Source organism: Andrena cerasifolii, chromosome 9 (genome assembly GCF_050908995.1).
Source record: "Andrena cerasifolii isolate SP2316 chromosome 9, iyAndCera1_principal, whole genome shotgun sequence".
Lineage (NCBI taxonomy): Eukaryota > Metazoa > Arthropoda > Insecta > Hymenoptera > Andrenidae > Andrena > Andrena cerasifolii.
Window position 1 is genome coordinate 2,647,118 of NC_135126.1, and position 17,940 is coordinate 2,665,057.

The following is a 17,940-nucleotide window of genomic DNA, read 5'->3' on the forward strand; positions in this document are numbered from 1 at the left end:
ATTAGTATTGGACACAGGCCTTCGACAGCCTACAAACTACTCTCAACCCTTTCTACTTTTGAACTTAACACAATTCATTTTATGAAACACTCGAACGGTAATGTAGGGGAGACCGGGGCTAGTTGACTAATTTTAAACATTTCTAATTTTTATAAATAGACCATTGGTATTTTGTTGACTTGTTGTAAACTGTTGTTGACAACAAAAGTTTACAAATTTCATTAGGTATACAGGCTTAATTTTTAAAATTGTTTTAATTGAGTCTAGGTCGTAGTTTTTATTATATTTAGAGTAGTGGGGCGAATAAGTCAACAAACCCCGACTGTGGGGTTAGTTGACAAATATGATGGGGTTACTTGACATTTACTTTTCAGTTCTAAACCTTTGCCTGCGAAAGGCGTATATATATACGCAGCCTAAATTATAGTCAATGTATCAGGTTTCCACAAAATATTCATGCAAAAAAACATCAAGCAATACTTAAGGCGAATGTCCCAATTTCTGCTCATTTAAGAGATTATTCGTCATAAAGAAGGTGTACAAAATTTGTTTGTGATCAAAATTTGCGGAGTAATTGATTAATTCTTTAATAATAAATCAACCAATTGAAAGATATTTCAAGATGTTTAACTATTAGTAATTTGTAATTAAATATAATGCTGCAAATGTCCGTATTTCTGCTCACGAAAAATAGCGATGTATGTATTGCCCCAAGCTCGTGCAACACTCGCGTAAATGTTCAAATAATTTAGAATTATTTTGTTGCAAACATAGTACAAACGTAACGTTTATAATAATAAGGAAAATACGAAAATGAGCAGAAATGGGGACATGAGCAGAAATTAGGACATTCAGCTTTGTGGACAAAAATTCATAAATAGTCGAAACAAAAATATTTACTTCCCGCCGACCTTTTAAGATTTTTCATTCTAACTGATAGAACACGCAAGGTTTTGTCACGGTGACACATTAAATGACAAGCTTCAATATTCATATGCTTCAATATCGCGAATCGCAGCATAATTTATAACATAATACAACAATTAAAGGGAATTAGTCAACTAACCTCGTCTCCCCTACCTATTCGAATAATGAAAGCTTGAATACTGAACTGTCTCATGATGTCTCAATAGCTTCCTCAAAAATAGACACCCACCTAACGCCTCCATTTATTTCTAATCATTTCAACTCGTCGACGCTTTACATGCCAAAACCCTTTTCGCGGTACAAAAGTATTTCCCTCGAATCTGCTGGCATTCTACCGGTGGCAAATGAAGCAGAAACGTTCCTCCGGAATGAAAAAATACCAGCAAGGAGGGTGATCAAAGGAAAGTGGAGCCACTTCTGGCATCTTTCGCTCGCGAGCCAGAACGACTTACCCTCTGTACATGAAACGAAGGCACTTTTCGGAATGGATTCGAGGCGATCGAAGGGAAAAAAAAGGGAATTCTAAAATTAGAGGCGTACCTCGGGGACGATTTCGAGGGTTCGTACGTGACACTCACCCATGTCGTCGGCACTGAACTCCTGCTGAAGTTGTTCCTCGGTAGGCTCCGAATTTGATTTGGTCCCCGTCTGCTTTGTCGAGGGTTCAGTCTCTTTCATACACTTCCTGGCGTGATGGCCGCGGAACGCCGCTTGTATCCTCGTCGCGGCGTCGTCCCTCTCTTTACCACCGACCTTGTCTTCCTCCTCCTCCTCTACCTTCGAGTCGACTGATCCTATCGACCCTTTTGTCTCTGACTCCTTCACTCCCTCTGTCTTCTCCTGCGAAGATTCCTTCGACTCTGTCTTCGCTGAATTCGCTTCAGATGCTTTTCGAACGTCTGCAACACGGAGGACGATCGCATTCATTAAACAGTGCCATTGATAATGAAATTATGGTTTCGTTATATTTATTTAACACTAGGCTTTAAGCATTGCGATGGTATTTATCAGTGACACAACCCCAATCTATGCGATATGAATTTTAAGGTAGATTTCTTTCTAATGGAACTTTCACAGTTTCAGCTGTCTTTTGAACGCTACTGTACTCTGGGCCTTAAGGGGTCATGCTCAGTTAGGAGGCCGAAAAAAGGGTGGTCTTTGGAAATTTTTTACTCAAAAGCTATAACACATTTCTGAAAAAATCTTTTTTCCTTTTAAGGATTGCATCTAGTACCGTGCATCGTATTTTCTTTATTTAAAAATATTTATTAATAACTAAGTTATTGTTCATCACTCGAAGGTTCTGTAAAAGAAAGGGCTTCTGCGGTGACCACTGCTGCTCGAAAGTCGATCGTCTAAAATAAATAATTTAAAAGAATTTACCTATTATATTATATTATCTAGTATTTGAACGAAGGATTTTTTTATCCGATGCTTAGTTTTCTTTTAATTGACGAAAATCAGGAATGATTTATGATCAAAATTGAAACTTTTACTTTAAACATCAGCCATTTTTTCCCAAATCAATATTTCGAAAAATCCTTCGTTCAAGTACTAGATAATATAATATAATAAGTAAATTCTTTTGAATTTTTTATTTTAGATGATCGACTTTCGAGCAGCAGTGGTCACCGCAGAAGCCTTTTTTTAGAGAACCTTCGAGTGATGGACAATAACTTAGGTATTGCTAAATATTTTTAAATAAAAAAATTACGATGCACGGTGCTAGATGCAATCCTTAAAAGGAAAAAAGATTTTTTGAGAAATGTGTTATAGCTTTTGGGTAAAAAATTTCCAAAGACCACCCTTTTTCGGCCTCCTGACTGAGCATGACCCCTTAAGCGAGTATGCCTACCTGTAAGGTCTGAAAACACAAGTATTTTCGGAATTTTTTTTTTACAAACTTGAAAACTTATTTAAATAAACGGTTGTATACTCGAAAGTATATATTTTAAAGTTCTTGTAGCTTTTTTTTGCAATTTGTTATCTAAATAAATAATGAAATTATAGGCGATCTCCCGGCAGCGTTTTCTTATTTAAGCACTTTACGGTGACCATTGTAGCTTTGACCTGGTTCATCAGAAATTAAAGATTCGACCTAATTTAGCTTGTATATTAGATTATATAGTCCTTAATAGTGGCCTTTTCATTTTCGCTGCGTACTTTTTATTTTAAAGATGACAAATGATGAAAAATGAGAGCGATTCTGTGGCGAAAATCGATATTTTTGCTATGAGAAGCCGTTATTTTGTAGCAAATTAATTTTTCGAGATAATGACCGATTAAGGACTAGATAATCTAATATACTAACTAAATTCCCGCGAATTTTTTATTTCGGATGAATCAGGTTCAAATTAGAGTGGTCACCGCAAACTACTGAAAAAAAATCGCTGCGGGGAGATCGCTGATATTTCTTTTATTTATTTAAACTTTCCATCGCAAAAATTACTACAAGTAGTTTAACATGTGCACTTTCGAATAGATAAAGGTTTGATTAAAAAATCCTTCAAGTTTTTCCCCCAAAAATTCCCGAACACTCATGTTTTTTCAGACCTCGCAGGTAGGCATAACCCCTTAATCCTCTCAACTAATGTTGCCTTACAGAGTTTACTAGCGCGTTTGTGAAACCTGAACAAAGCATCCGCGTATAAAATACTGGGCAACAACGAAACTGTACGACTGTCGTCCCCTAATATCTTATTATTAGCGAAACCATGAAAAGAACACTGGAATTTTAACGTCCACAGTCAGTACCGTAAAATAAGTCACGTTATAACGTTGCGTAACAGCGCGTGGATGAAGCGAAGTCACACTTTTGCCACCTTTCAAGGTAAAAAGCGAAACATTCTGCCTGGCGTTAACATTACTTATTACAGTCGTTTAGAGGCAGAACGAGAGTGCTTCTAACAGCAGTTACTTTGTAAATATTCCTTCAAATGACTCTGTCGGAACGAATGCCGATGAGAGCCGCAATGGTAATCCGAGCAGCACCATAGCAAAACGCTATCCACATCAAAGAAAAACAAGGTACATACAATCCAGGTCATGTATTTGTGTTCTTTTAAATTAATTAGCAACGCGGAGGCTTAACGAACATCGAGGGTAGGTATACCGTGGCAAAGGGGGAGGGATTTCTGTATTAAACATGGCTTCCTTTCAAAGTTGCGAGAGAATCAGCTTCGAAATTCTCAGCTTAACGTGCCGCATGCATTTCAGTTCATTTCAAGCTTGCCACTTCACAAGAAATCCTCCTGAAAATAATATCGTGCGTGCCTCGTCTAATACAACCTCCACTCTCGCGTATGCACGGATCAACGTAAATGTATCGCTCACTGAGAGATTTAATCATAGACTTTGATTAAATCCACGCGCGTGTATCCCATTCTCTTTGAACCTCCTGTTTCGCGTGGTCCTCCTGATTAAGCCGCAGCTTCTCATCCTTCTGGAATTTGTGAAAAGTGGAGCTCTACGATGCTCCACTTTGGTCTCGTTTCATAGACTAGTCCGACAGAAGTGGCAGGCCTTCATCTTTACGCCGTTGTTATGGGGGAAACTGAATAGTGCCATCTGACAAGGGAAGATCCCGAACCCGAAAATTCAAAAAATTATGAAACTTTATGAATATGTAGGGAATTTCCGACTGGTTGCAAGGCAGTTTTTGTTTGCTGCACAAATTCACTCGCGGGGGGTGAAATTAACCCTTGACAATTCGGCTATTTTCCGGTTTTGTGTTATAACTCGCAGACTGTAATAGTTAGGGAAAAAGTTTCAAGACAAAAGTTATTTCTTTTAACTAGATCTATCATTTGGTAAAAAAATATTTTACAGTTCACGAATTATAACAGAAAATTGGAAAATAACCGGATTTTCAGGGGTTAATTTCACCCCCTGCGAGTGAATTTGGGCAGCAAACAAAAATTGCGTTATAATCAGGAGGAATTTCCCTCCATATTCACAAAGTTTCAGAATTTTTTGAGTTTTCGTTTTCGGGATGTTCCCTTGTGAGTGAACTGAATTGAACGTCAAACTATATGAAAAACATAATCACACTGTGGGTAATTGTAAATGTTTTGAAAAGTACACTATGCAAGCACGGATGTTTAAAGCTTTCTTTTTATTTCAATCTAAAAATGTATAATTTTAAGCACGTCCTGTATATTTTGACTACATGATATTTTACACAATCTATTTTCACAAAAAAACTGAAGTGAAACACTAGATTAATTTAATTTATCACTGCGAACAGAGATAGCCTAAAATTGTATTTAAATAAAATTTCGAATAACGAACAAAAGTTAAAAAAAATTATTCCTTACGTTAATTAAAAAAATTTCCTTAAAGTTAATGTTTTTATTCGTCAAATAATCTAAAGTTAAAGTAACTTTTATTTGATGCGTCATTTAAACAATTTTGTATTTAGTTAATGCCCAACTCTGACTACAAGACAGTGGATAGTAAAGTTTGCAATACCTAGACAACAACTTCTTATTAAGAATCAAGCTTTGACAGCGCATTCGATCAATTTAATCAACCTCTACTTATTTACCCCACCTAATCACGAGGGAACCAAGTAAACCCCGCGTACATTTTCAAAAGACAATGAAAGAGGAAGGAAGCATCTATTTTTCGGGCAACGTGGCCAATTCTCCCTGCGTTACAAAACGCGCAGGCCTGCTTCGCGAAAATAAAGAGCCTGCATCTTGCCGGATATCGCTGATTAAAACAAAAAAAAAAAGGCGGAAGACAAGGAAGGAAGAAGAATGAAGTCGCGTGGGAGGCGGCGATAACAAAGAAGACCGTGAATCATTGCTGCTGCACCACTAGTGACACGTGCACACATTGCACACACGTGCAGTCCTCCCGTTATGCGCGTCTAATTACTGCCTCCGTGTTTCGTGCGCCGACTATTTTCAGTCGCGAGACATCGGTTTCCGCCGTTCCCAGCGCGCCTCAAGGAATCTCCCTTTCAGTTCCAGGAGGGTGAGGAAGCGCGCTGCAAAGGCAAAGAAAAAGGGAAAAACGATAGCGGCGTTCGCAAATTAAAATGGGAAATTTACAGATGTGAATTGGGGAACATCCAGGTCAATTTCAAGGGGATTTCTGACGCGAAAGGAAGGGCGGCTCCTGGTTTCCAAGCCGCCTTTTCAACGTTTTGCGATAATTATTTATTCCTCCACTTGGACGGTAGCCAGCACGCGACTGCGAAAATATTAAGAATATTCGAAAGAAGAAGCCGATGATGACGTGCTATGTACACAGTGGGCCGAACCGACAGCGACGATTGTCACCAAAATGTCCGCTTAAGGGGTTACGCCACCCTGAAAGTTTTGAAGACACGATTTTTTTTTCTTTGCATTTTTTTATTACGCGAAGTTTTAAGAATAATTTAAGGCATTGTAGACGCAAAAATTCCCCAAAATAGCCGAGTTATAGGCTTTCAACGAGGCGCGGATGTCAATATTCTGCAGCAGGTAGCGACTATTCTACTTTTCTTCTTTTGCGTTTTTCTCGAAACTACATTTTCAAAGATGACCTATCAAATATCTCCAAAACTATTTGTCCGATTGAGTTCAAACTTGGCACGCATATTCTTAACGGTATTATCTACGATGTAGCTTATCAGTTTTTCCATCCTATACCCCGTTCCTATATAATTAATGGTTTAAATTCGTTTTTTCATGTGAAAAACGTATAATTTTTTTCACTTTGCTCTCATTTGTGCAATAAATTTTTTTTTCTCAAATCCCTATGCTACATCGTAGGTATTTTATTAAGGAACACGAAAATCATCGGGTTTTTGATTTCAGACGAACATGTTCGTTATAATTTGTTAGGTTAGTCACGCGTGTAACGGCGGACGAGCTTCGCGGGAGAACATATAACTCGGTCATTTTTTAATATTTTTGTACAGTATTTATACAATATATGCATTAATACATGCTCTACCCATAAGAAGAAAATAAATAATTTTCAACCTCATAGTATCGGTAAAAAAAATTCGTCTAGTTCAGTGCTGTTTCGAGCGCCTCAGGGTGGCGTAACCCCTTAATGCAACGTAACGTGAATGTTTCCGAGCATCACGCGTTGGCAATAATTTTCGAAAAACCAACAATCGAGTCGTTTAATTAAATCCAGTGGAAATTCAACAATGCCCGTCGCGTCGCCGTATCCAAGTGCCAATATTAACGAACGCGTACGACGTCCCCGTCAAGAGCATCGATGGGCCACTCGAACGAAAAACGACGGGGGGATTACGAGACACGGATGGCAATGTAATTAACGATGATTAAACGTTGTTTATTCGAAGCCAAATGACGCTGGATCACGGCAACCGACGCCTGTCGACGTGGCCAGCCAGGATAATCGTTTCGTATAGGCCGCGCGAAAATCCACGTCGCAATACCGGCCCAGGGAACGACTTTGTTATTCCTTCTTTATGGGGCTTTAAAAACGCGACGCCAAGTTACGACCAGCGTAAACTTGGCCCGCGCTCGTGAAAGATGAAAGCGCCGAAAATAGGGGCGAAAACTGGATCGGGGCATTCGTTTCGGCGATGGCCCGGCAATCGAACGGACCGAAGTTAATCCCCTTAATCAATAGACAGCCGTTGGATCCGCCAGGGTTCAGCCAGCCCGGAAATCCCGAATTCGCTAATAAACCTCGTTTAATGACGCGTCGCTCAATGTTATTGTTCGCGATTAATGGGACTGACTTGTTCCAGCGAGTGTGCGGAGCCGGTGGAAAATCGGCAGGCTCGAAATTTCCTCGTGAATCGAAATCAACCCCCTCTAAATTCAAACCCTCGACAGGGTACTGGCAGAGAGCCGGTGCGCGTTAAAACCGGACGCGACACTCGGCTTTTGGGACTGAAATTGGTCAAAGGACGTTGCTTAAGGGGAGGTTCTGGTCTAAATGTCGATTTTTCTTTTATTTCATTTTTCGAATGTTCAACCTTTTAGGAAAACGGGTTTGAAAGGATTTGTTGAAATTCGTAAAATTCCCGAAGTTATAGGCATTTGAGTCGCGGCAAATACATGGGTCACAACCGGCTACTCGGCGCTCACGTAAAACTTTAAGGGGAGGTTCTGGTCTAAATGTCGATTTTTTTTATATCATTTTTCGAATGTTCAATCTTTTAGGAATACGGGTTTAAAAGGATTTGTTGAAATTCGTAAAATTCCCCAAGTTGTAGGCATTTGAGTCGCGGCAAATACATGGGTCACAACCGGCTACTCGGCGCTCACGTAAAACTTCAAATGCGTTTTTCTCGAAACAGTGTTCTCAAAACGGTGGGACCTGTATCTTCAAAAGTTATTATCCGATTCGACTGAAACTTGTTTTATTTTGAAGATTATTCTTTTGGCTAGGGGGGGGGAACTAAAAAAAATTACGAAAAGATGAAAATTTATAATTTTTAAAGGCGTTGAAAGGACGAAAAATACAGGGAAAAGTGATTTCAAACGTGAAGTGTCGTTATTTTCTAAAAAAATGTAATTTTTGTAATTTTTTTAGTTCCCCCCCTAGAAAAAAGAATAATCTTCAAAATAAAAAAGGTTTCAGTCGAATCGGATAATAACTTTTAGAGATACAGGTCCCACCGATTTGGATCAATTTTTTGACGCCTTAACTTTAACGACTCCCCAGGGCTGTTTGCACTGATTAATTATAAAACAAAAAATATATTTCTATAACATAAGACATCCTTAATACAATGCAACAAGTCCCATTAAATTATATATAGTAGTTTTCCTTTAATTAATTCCTAAATATCACCTATTTTTTGGGGCTCTAGACCAGAACCTCCCCTTAATTCTTTTATGAAGGAGAACTTAGATACGGGGGTAGTTATTTATTTTTAACTGAACGTGGTTCTTCGTGCCCTTTGAGGACAAAGTGCTTGTAACGGTAATGTGACAATGGACGCTACTTTGCTTTTGGAAATTAGATACTTTGTAAATAGATTTGAATAAAAACAGATCTTTTTTGAGCAAGTGCTTTTTAATTTAGATTTCTCAACGTAGTTTTCTTACTGATTTATTTGAAGAAACCTTTCCCCGATTATTTTGTTCGAGGGACATTTTTTCTAGCCATACATAAAATACAAAATTGTTGAAAATTCAGAAAAATACTCTTCTTCTAGGGTTAAGTAAATTCGAAGTAGAATAAGGGGAGAAGGTTAGAATGGAATAATTCCGGGATCGAATTGAAAATATAATAAAGCATGCAGATTTGTCTGAGAAAACAATTTTTCTAAAAATAGGTCAATATTCCTGCGGGGTCTGGTAGGAACTTTATATGAAATGCAGGGTTTTTGTTTACTCTCGTTGCTTGGTAGAAGTTTCCCTTTAAAGGAGAATTTCCATGCAGCTTTATTGCATCCTGTCTGTGCAATGGTTATTTATTATATAATAAACTGCAATCAGTTTCCAAGAATTGTTAGATGTAAGTGGAATTACGGAACAGACGTTAAGGCGACGTAAGACGAAACGAAGACGCTTAATATCACTTCACTGTACGTGCCAAGATGATTTCCTTAATCATCAGTCGTACATCATCCTGGCAAGAGTTTGCTAACTTACCCGAGATCCAGATGAAGATTTAATACAGCAATTAACCTTTGTTAAGCAGGCACTCTCCAAAATTCACACTCTATAACAAAGTAACTTCGGAAAACAAATTACCAGCACGCATCAAGGGACCAATGATCCTAACCAGTAGGTAATACATCATCGCAGAAAGCTGACGATGAATGTAATCTTGTAACTACTTGAAATGAACCTACGCAAATTATAATTTGTAGCGTGCGTAGCATCGAATTTTCGAGCGGAGTAGAAGGCGACCAGGTAAGGTCATAAAGTTCAACTGAAGGTTTCGTGACTGTTGGGTTTGCCTGGCGACGAAACCTCCCTTGTTCTCAGGGCCCGGGGTTTTCCCGAATTTGTGCACTTCTGGAAGAAACGCGACCGTGGTGGCATTCGGTTAGAAGGACTCGTGCAGAGCGGTTGTTTATTCGTCCGCTCGATATTTTCTCCAAAGTAGTTTTTGGTGTTAAAATATACCATATTTCTTTGTTGAGTTTATTAAGAGGTGTAATTTATTACCACCCTCGCGTCTCCCACCTCAAATTGGTGACCCCGACGTGATCTAGTCGGAAAGAGGTAAACGTTGAGGGTTTAACCGAATCGTTTTTTTTTCGCATCACACGTTAAGAATTCCACAGTTCTGGCCACACAAGATTCTGTTGTGGTTCAGGTTGTTGGAGGCACAGTTTGTATCCGCGCGCATCACGAGTGATGAGACAAAATTTAATATCACTATTGCGAACGTCGGGGTCACCAATTTGAGGTGGGAGACGCGAGGGTGGTAATAAATTACACTTCTTAATAAACTCAACAAAGAAATATGGTTTATTTAAACACCAAAAATTTATTCTGCAGATCTAATTTATAAATTCCCATTCGCTCAACAAATAGATTAAACAGTGACAAGCTTGATCTTCATTCTCCCCACGAGTGTATTCTAATTATTGAAACACTGAATGCGGGATATAGAATTCGAATACGGGCAGAGGAATTTAATATTAAAATACTAATCAAAGGATTACAAGCATCCTCTTCGTCCACGTATTTCCACGAATAACGTCACCCTGCTTTCCACGTAGGCGCCTCCTAGCTGCGTTTCGCATTAAATTCAGTTCACTCTCCTGTGTTAAGTTCTCCCTTCATCCGAGGCGAGGTCCCGTTTAATTACAACAAAGGGCGATCGGGACGGGATCCGATCTAGTACGGGAGAAATATAACGTCCAGGAATTAGGGGCGCAACAACGTGGCAAGTGTTTCCTACGCGTCTCACCTTCACCTTCGGCTAATTCGTGGTTTTTGCGGGGGGTAAACCCACGATAATCGAAGCCGCCGTTTTAGCTGAAACTCTTCACCTTTGCCCTTCGGGGCTTAACGAGCACAAGCCAGCGATCGTCCGGGTGGAAAGTGAGATTTAACGCGCGGCGTCTCATAAAGCAAATTATTCGCGCGTCGCGACAGATAATTAGCAGAAACGGTTTACTGGCGGGGCCGAGCATTGCACGCCTCGATTTCCAATCGACACTGCAAATATCATCGTTCAACCTGCATAAAGCACGAACGTCCCCTTGCCGTTCCAGCTACATTTACAAGCGACGGGGATTGTGTACACGACGCAGCCATTTATCACGATCGTTTGTAATTTGTAATGCCTTTGTTGTTTTCTGCGATAAGGGAAATCTTCTTTATTACGAGGATAATTATAATTGCCCGATTGATTTGCAGAGGATGCGTCGAGGGGGTGAAACGCTACATAAATTCGAGCGTTCCAATAAAATTCAGAAAATGTTTATACATCGCAGAATTTATTCTAAGGAATGACGCATGACTTCAGAAAATATTCTGCCATATTTTTCTAAGTATTCACGTGGGTAGCGTGTTCGACGACGAACTCCGACGCATTTTTGATAGAAAAGTCGATAAGAAGAAGGCCACGGGCAGAGAACAAGACGCGGCTTCCGATATCTCGATCGCGAACGGTATCCTTTATTTTCACATTTCGCTGCTCGCGAGTGTCCTACATTACAATCCCTGCAGCCAGTTGTTTCTGAGCGCGTCAAACGGCAAGGGCGCTGGGAATTCCGTAACGTTTAATGAAGACAAACGTAGTCGAGTTTACCAGGATCTCCTGAAAGATAATTCCGTTCCTTATCGAACGCTTTAATTCCCACTCGGGGAGGATATTAAAAATTCCAATTTGATAGAGAAAGCTGGGGCGGCCGCTAATATTTGAGCAAGATGGAAATATTAAAACTTCCTTGAAGCTCCCCTACTTTTCAGAGGCGTGTAACAGTATCCATCCATTCTGAACTTTCCATTCGTAGAGAAAGCATGGCTGGGTTACACTTTAACCTTTTAACGATGGAGCACATTTCACTGCTCTGCTCGTAGAAGCGGAGAAGATTCGCATGGAGATGGATTCACGTATGGAGAAGGATTCGCGGATGTAGCAAAGTAATGACGAAGATATGTTGATAACACGCATGCGCTTTAATTATGTTAATGGATCAGCAAAGTATAGCGCGGGTTAAAATTGTGCGAGGAAGCTGCGTACACTGTAAATTAAAATTATGCGAGCAAGCTGCAGTTTATATTGAGTAGTGAGGTAATGTAAATGTAAAATGACCAGGAAAGTTAATTTATAAATAAAGAAATATATTCTTGGGTGTGAAATTGATTGTGCAATGGGAGGAAAAATAGAAAAGATTTTGCACCCCGTCAAAGCACTTATGAAATGCACAGTAATTTTTACAGTCAAACGTCTGATCTTTACAAATCTCATGAATGTCAAGGCAGCGCAACTTGGGCTGGATGAAATCAAATTATTCGAGGAACTGGTATAAAACTTAACTGGCGTCGTTCATAACCATGCTTCACTTTTATGGTTACCTTTCGTAGAATTACGTACCCTCGCGCTTTACGATTTTGTATGAGTTAGAACGGTTATTGTAACAAAGGGGGCAGGTGAAAAAACAGTCGGGCAGCGATAAAATGTATCTGTGTTAAAATTCATTGCCTACAGATGCGCGGTATTGGATATCGAAGTTTCGCCCAAGTACCCATTGAATCCACTCGTTCCTCCGTGGCTGCGAGAAATTCGAAAACACAAAGCCACTGCAATGAAACACCTCCTGGGGAAATAAGTGACGTTTCGCGTTGCTTTGATCAGATATTCTTCAAACTCTTTCTGTCTCGTTGCTGGCGCGAAAGACCTGGCAATTCTACACCATCGTACTTTTCCCCTTATTCGCCATCGCAAATAACAGGAAAATGGACAAATCTGAAGTGAACAAGTGAGCCATCAAAGTGAAATTAGTCTGAAGAGGTACCTTCGTTCCGCCTTTTCGGTTTCTTTCGTCGCACTAATAACTATCATGAAGCAAAAATAGAAATAGACTGTACTCGATTTAAGGGGTTATACCTAGTCAGACGGCCGAAAAGAGGCGAATGTTTGCGAATTTTTTTTGAAAAAGTGGAAGCATATATTTTTACAGAACTTTTTGCAACTAAAAGAGAAACATTTAAAGAACATTTGGTAATTTTTTCGTGGAAAAATATTTACGTTTATAATAAAGTAACAACCCACATATAAGAAGTCTTGGATTGATTGATTTTTTCACGAAAACATCAGGATTTCAACTTTAAATAGCCGCCATTTGGTTTTAAATTAATATTTCGGAAATTCCCTCCGTTAATCAGAGGATACATTAAGATACTAACAAAATCTTTTTTGTTTTTTGATTTCAGACAATCTGGTTCCGAATGGCAGTGGTCACCGGAAAACCAAATTTTTAAAAAGGCTTCTTGGATGTCGCTTGTTATTTTATTATAAACGTAAATATTTTTCTCCGAAAAAATTACCAAATGTTCTTTAAATGTTGCTCTTTCAGATGCAAAATGTTGTGTAAAAATATATGCCTCCGCTTTTTCGAAAAAAATTCACAAACCGCCTGACTAGGTATAACCCCTTGAAGCAGAATTAATTTGAAGAGATTGAATTTTATTTAGGGACTCCTTGAGCTAATGTGTACAGTCAAATTAGTTGGTAGATCACAGGGAAGCCTCCTGTGGCCTACTAACGGATTACATTTTGAATTAGGACGACACGGCTTTGATCGACCCTATGGAATACTAATCGTGTACTATTTATGAGCTACATGCTACGAATGTGCAGGACATGATGCGCTGTGTGAACTTCACCCTTTGTACTCCAATTTATTCCCTCGTGAATCGACCAGAAATTTGTATAAACTGCAATACTTGGGAATACCACAGGCGTGGTACAGTAATTTTAGAATTAATAATTCATTTAATAATTTCACCAATCACGAACTCCTTAATGATATCAGTAATTTAATTCGAATTAGTGGGATGTTTAATTCAAACTTTGGCGTATCTGTGAGGCATACTTGAACTGCAAGGAGTTTAAAATATAATAACGTTATTCAACGAAATGATACTGCGATATAAACTCGACGGAGAGGCTGCTACCTGTGAGAAATTCGATTCCATCCGACGACTTCAAGTTCCCTTACGTATAAATCATTTTATTTTTCTTCGCTGGTTGCGCAGAAGTAACTAGATACGCAGTTTCTACTGGAAAATGGAAAGAACACATCTGTATTCCCATCGACAGCGCGCATAGCACGCCTCGGTATCGTTTTCGATTATGCAATCGGCTCGGTATTCCAAGGGGACCGATTTGAAACGACTCCCGATTGAAACGAACCTCCAGCCATTTTTCTAAGTGGCCTTGCGATGTTTCAAGACTGCGATTTAATTATAGACCCAGAACAAAGCCAGCCGAACGCTTATGTTTGCTCCGAGACCGGGGGAAATTAATGAAAGTAGGGTTTGATTTAGCATCGATTAGCAAACAGGTGCTATCGACACTCCCCCGCCAGCGATATTTCTCGTTTCTCTACTGAATTAGCTACAATAATTCACTGAACGCCTCGTGCGTCGATAGAGCAATTATTCTGCCGAGATTTTAACAAATTGGCTCATCTGAAATTCGGGGGAAACCTAGTTTAATTGGCTACCACTCAATTTCATTGTGGCTTCTGAAAAGGCACCGATTAAAACACCTGCTCTATCGCTAATACTACCACTATCTCCTGGAATTAGACAATTTTGGAAAGATAAATTCTACAGATGTTAATATTTAAAAGAATCTAAAGATTCCCCCTAATCTCAATACACAATTGAGAGCAAAAACGGACTAACCCAAATTGAATATATTATTGCTACTAACTCAACTTCGCAAAAAATGTGGGTTAGTCCGTTTTCGCTCTCAATGCCTCAATTCATCCCTAGTTAACCCGTAGCCACACGGGGTGTATCGCAACCAAAGAGCAATTTTCGAGTTCAAATGTCTTGCCTTTGCGGCTACCAAAGGGAATTTATCGCAAAAAAATATCACTTTTTCCACAACCGTGGTAAGTCGTTCTTCCTGAACTACAAATTTCATTATATCAAAATTTATATCTCTAGAAGAAGAGTATTAGTATGGCTGTTCGAGTACTCGGAAAAAGCGAGCCGAGCTGAGCCGAGTACCCGTAAAAATCGAGTGGCTCGAAAGAAACGAGCGACTCGACAAATCCGAGTAGCTCGAAAGAATCGAAAAGCTTGAATTTTTTCGAGCGGCTCGAATATACTTGGAGCAGATGATCGAAATTTTCGAGCAGACCGACTGTATCGAGTAGCTTGAAGCTTGAACGTTTGTTTCGAATATTTTAGGTTACGTTTATCTACGGGAATGTAAATAATGGTTCTTAATAAGTAATGTGAATAATTAAAATGTAAGCTGTAAATGGAAATATTCTGTAACTGTTGAAAATAAGTACTAAATTCAATTTTTTTTCTTTTTTTTTGTGTATTTATGAACGTATTCATACACTTCTCTTTATGTTATCTTTCTTTTCATCTTACTTTTTTCTTTTTTTCTTACTCTTTTGCCCTCTTCGTATGGATTTCACTTCTGTCGCGTCATTGTTAACACAGGGCCTTACCCGCTCATAAATAAATAAGTAAATAAATGAATAAATAATTAAATAAATATAATTAAGCGTAATTACAAAGAATTTTTCAATTCCCATTCTTTATTTTCGAGCTACTCGATTTTTACGGATACTCGGCTCGGCTCGGAAACCGCTCGGAAATATTCGAGTACCTGAACAGCCTTAATTATTAGAGCATGCTTGTATGATTATTGCGAATGTACAATTATCGCTGAAAATTTAAAAGATTCATGAATACGAAAATGGTAACTGAAAAATAACGCTGGGGTGCAGCGAACCCCCATGTGACGAATTTGTGATTACAAGGTGTGACCACAGAGGGTTAATCGAGTTCTAATATCACATACGTCTTCCTCAAAGAACAAGTTTCCTCGTTACAGTAGCACATCCCCCAACCCACTGCGAACACGTAGATGAAAATATAAAGCAAACATTCTTATCAGTTACACCAGGAGGGGGCAAACGAATTAATGTAATTCAGCGTTCCATTTTCCCCGGGACATAGTTCACCCTCGGCTAAACGGATCTCAACGTCAGCCCCGAGTTCCTCGAGGAAACGACGTTTCTTGGCTACCAGAGCGTTCTCCATCCTACACGGCGCAGGCACAACGGGCGGGGCAGCAAGAAAGAATAGACGTCGTCGTGGGCACTCTTTATAATTCATTCGCTACGCTTTAACCCAGCTAGCTGGCAGGGGCGCAAGTGTTGGCCACGTAGCACTTCGGTTTGAACAAAGCTGCTCAGCGAGACGCACTCGCTTCGCCGAGATTTTCAACGTCGATGATCCGGAATTCAGCGCGCAGTAAAAATACGCGTCCACGTAGGTGAGAAATGTAGCGTAACTTTGAACGCCGCCTTAGCAATCAATCGTCGCACCTTTAAACGTATTTATAGCCCCGCCAATCTTTTTACGCGCTCATTAATCGGTCGCCGACCATCGTTTCCTACATTCCCCGTCCACTTCTCTACCCGTTTTCAGCCCTCCGTCATCTTCTGTTCCAGATAAATGTCACAAAGGAGCGCGGAACGTGAACGACACGAGGGCGGGCAAGAAAACTCCAGAGTCACCGGGAGAAATGGGTAAAAATAGAGGATCGTTAATTTTATGCCCGAGAACAAGTGCCGCCGTGTCCCCACTCGTCTCTGGCTCGCGTGCACGCGAAACTTCCACCCTTTAGTTCAGCAAGAAAATGCAAGACGCGGCTCGCCTTTAAAGTTTCTCTAATGAAACGCGATTCGTCGGAGCTACTTCGCCACGAGTGCTTCGGGGAGGTGATGCGAGGGCTGGCTTTAAAGGGACGCGCCGACTGCACGGGCGTCTGAGATATCGTCGTGTTAACCCCTTAGCTGCGAAAGGTACATATTACATGTGATTATTAAAGAGCTGCCACCTTCCGTCATGAACATTTGCTAATTCTCTAATATTCGTTAAAACGCTGAAATGTCGGCTTAATCAACGACGACTGTTTCCGTTTACAATTTGGAATCGAGTGTTAGAATTTTGGCCAGTTGACGTTCCACATTCAAACTTGATTCTAACAGATTTCGGTCCATCAATATCACAGTGTCCCCGGGTTTGCAATATCCGCCACAGTATATGTGCAACATGCTGCAGATTTATAAGGGGTATATGGACGATTTAACTGTGTGGGAACTGTGTGCATAGTATCGGCTGGTAGAACTTATTGAAGGGAGCAGAAATGTCACGGTGAACGTCTGTGAGGAAATTAATACAGAGATATTCCGTTTTTTATTTCGCGAGGCTGAGGGGAATTAATTAATTCTTCGATAAAATAGAAATCTTTCGCTTAATACACGACGAGGAGTTTCCTAAAAATTGCGCTTATTTCTGGATAAATGTCCTAAAATAAGAATTAATATCGTTTCGATAAAAGCAATTATTTTATGAGTAATTAGCATTTTGCCCAGCTATCTCATTTTCGCCCTTAATAAAATTACGGACCATGAGTCACCCTCCATAGAAAGGTTCTATCTTGTTAACCTATTTCAGACATTAATATCGAAATTCTGAAAAATTTAATCGATATCGGTACATGTGTGCACAGATTAACAATAGATTTGAATTGTTACAACAACTTGGAGTAGTCTGATAGGATAATAACCCAGAACCTTGGAATAAAAAAGAGTGCTCTTAGCAAAATATTCATATCTTAATTTGTGAAAGCAGAATATTAATGCAATAACTACACAAGGCTGCATTTCAATAAAGACGGATTCACAACCCCGAGTCATAACTTTATCGTTACGGTAACGTCATCAAAATCTGTCTTATCAGCCGTCCGCGAACGTATTACTGGCTTTATCAAAATCTGGCAGTACAGGACACAAGGGAAACCTTGGCGAATTCACTGCTCGGAACTTTATGGCGTGAATTTTGTTTTATTAAAGTCGTA

The 17,940-nt window shown here is 39.6% G+C and overlaps 1 protein-coding gene across 1 annotated transcript in view; it reads right to left on the reverse strand.

Moving 5' to 3' along the window:
- Positions 1-17,940, reverse strand: part of Igl (IQ calmodulin-binding domain containing protein igloo) — a 149,297-nt gene that overhangs the window by 83,300 nt on the left and 48,057 nt on the right. Inside the window, exon 2 of the mRNA XM_076820833.1 lies at positions 1,506-1,826. Within this exon, the coding sequence (XP_076676948.1) occupies positions 1,506-1,826 (321 nt within the window). The remainder of the gene's footprint in view (positions 1-1,505; positions 1,827-17,940) is intronic.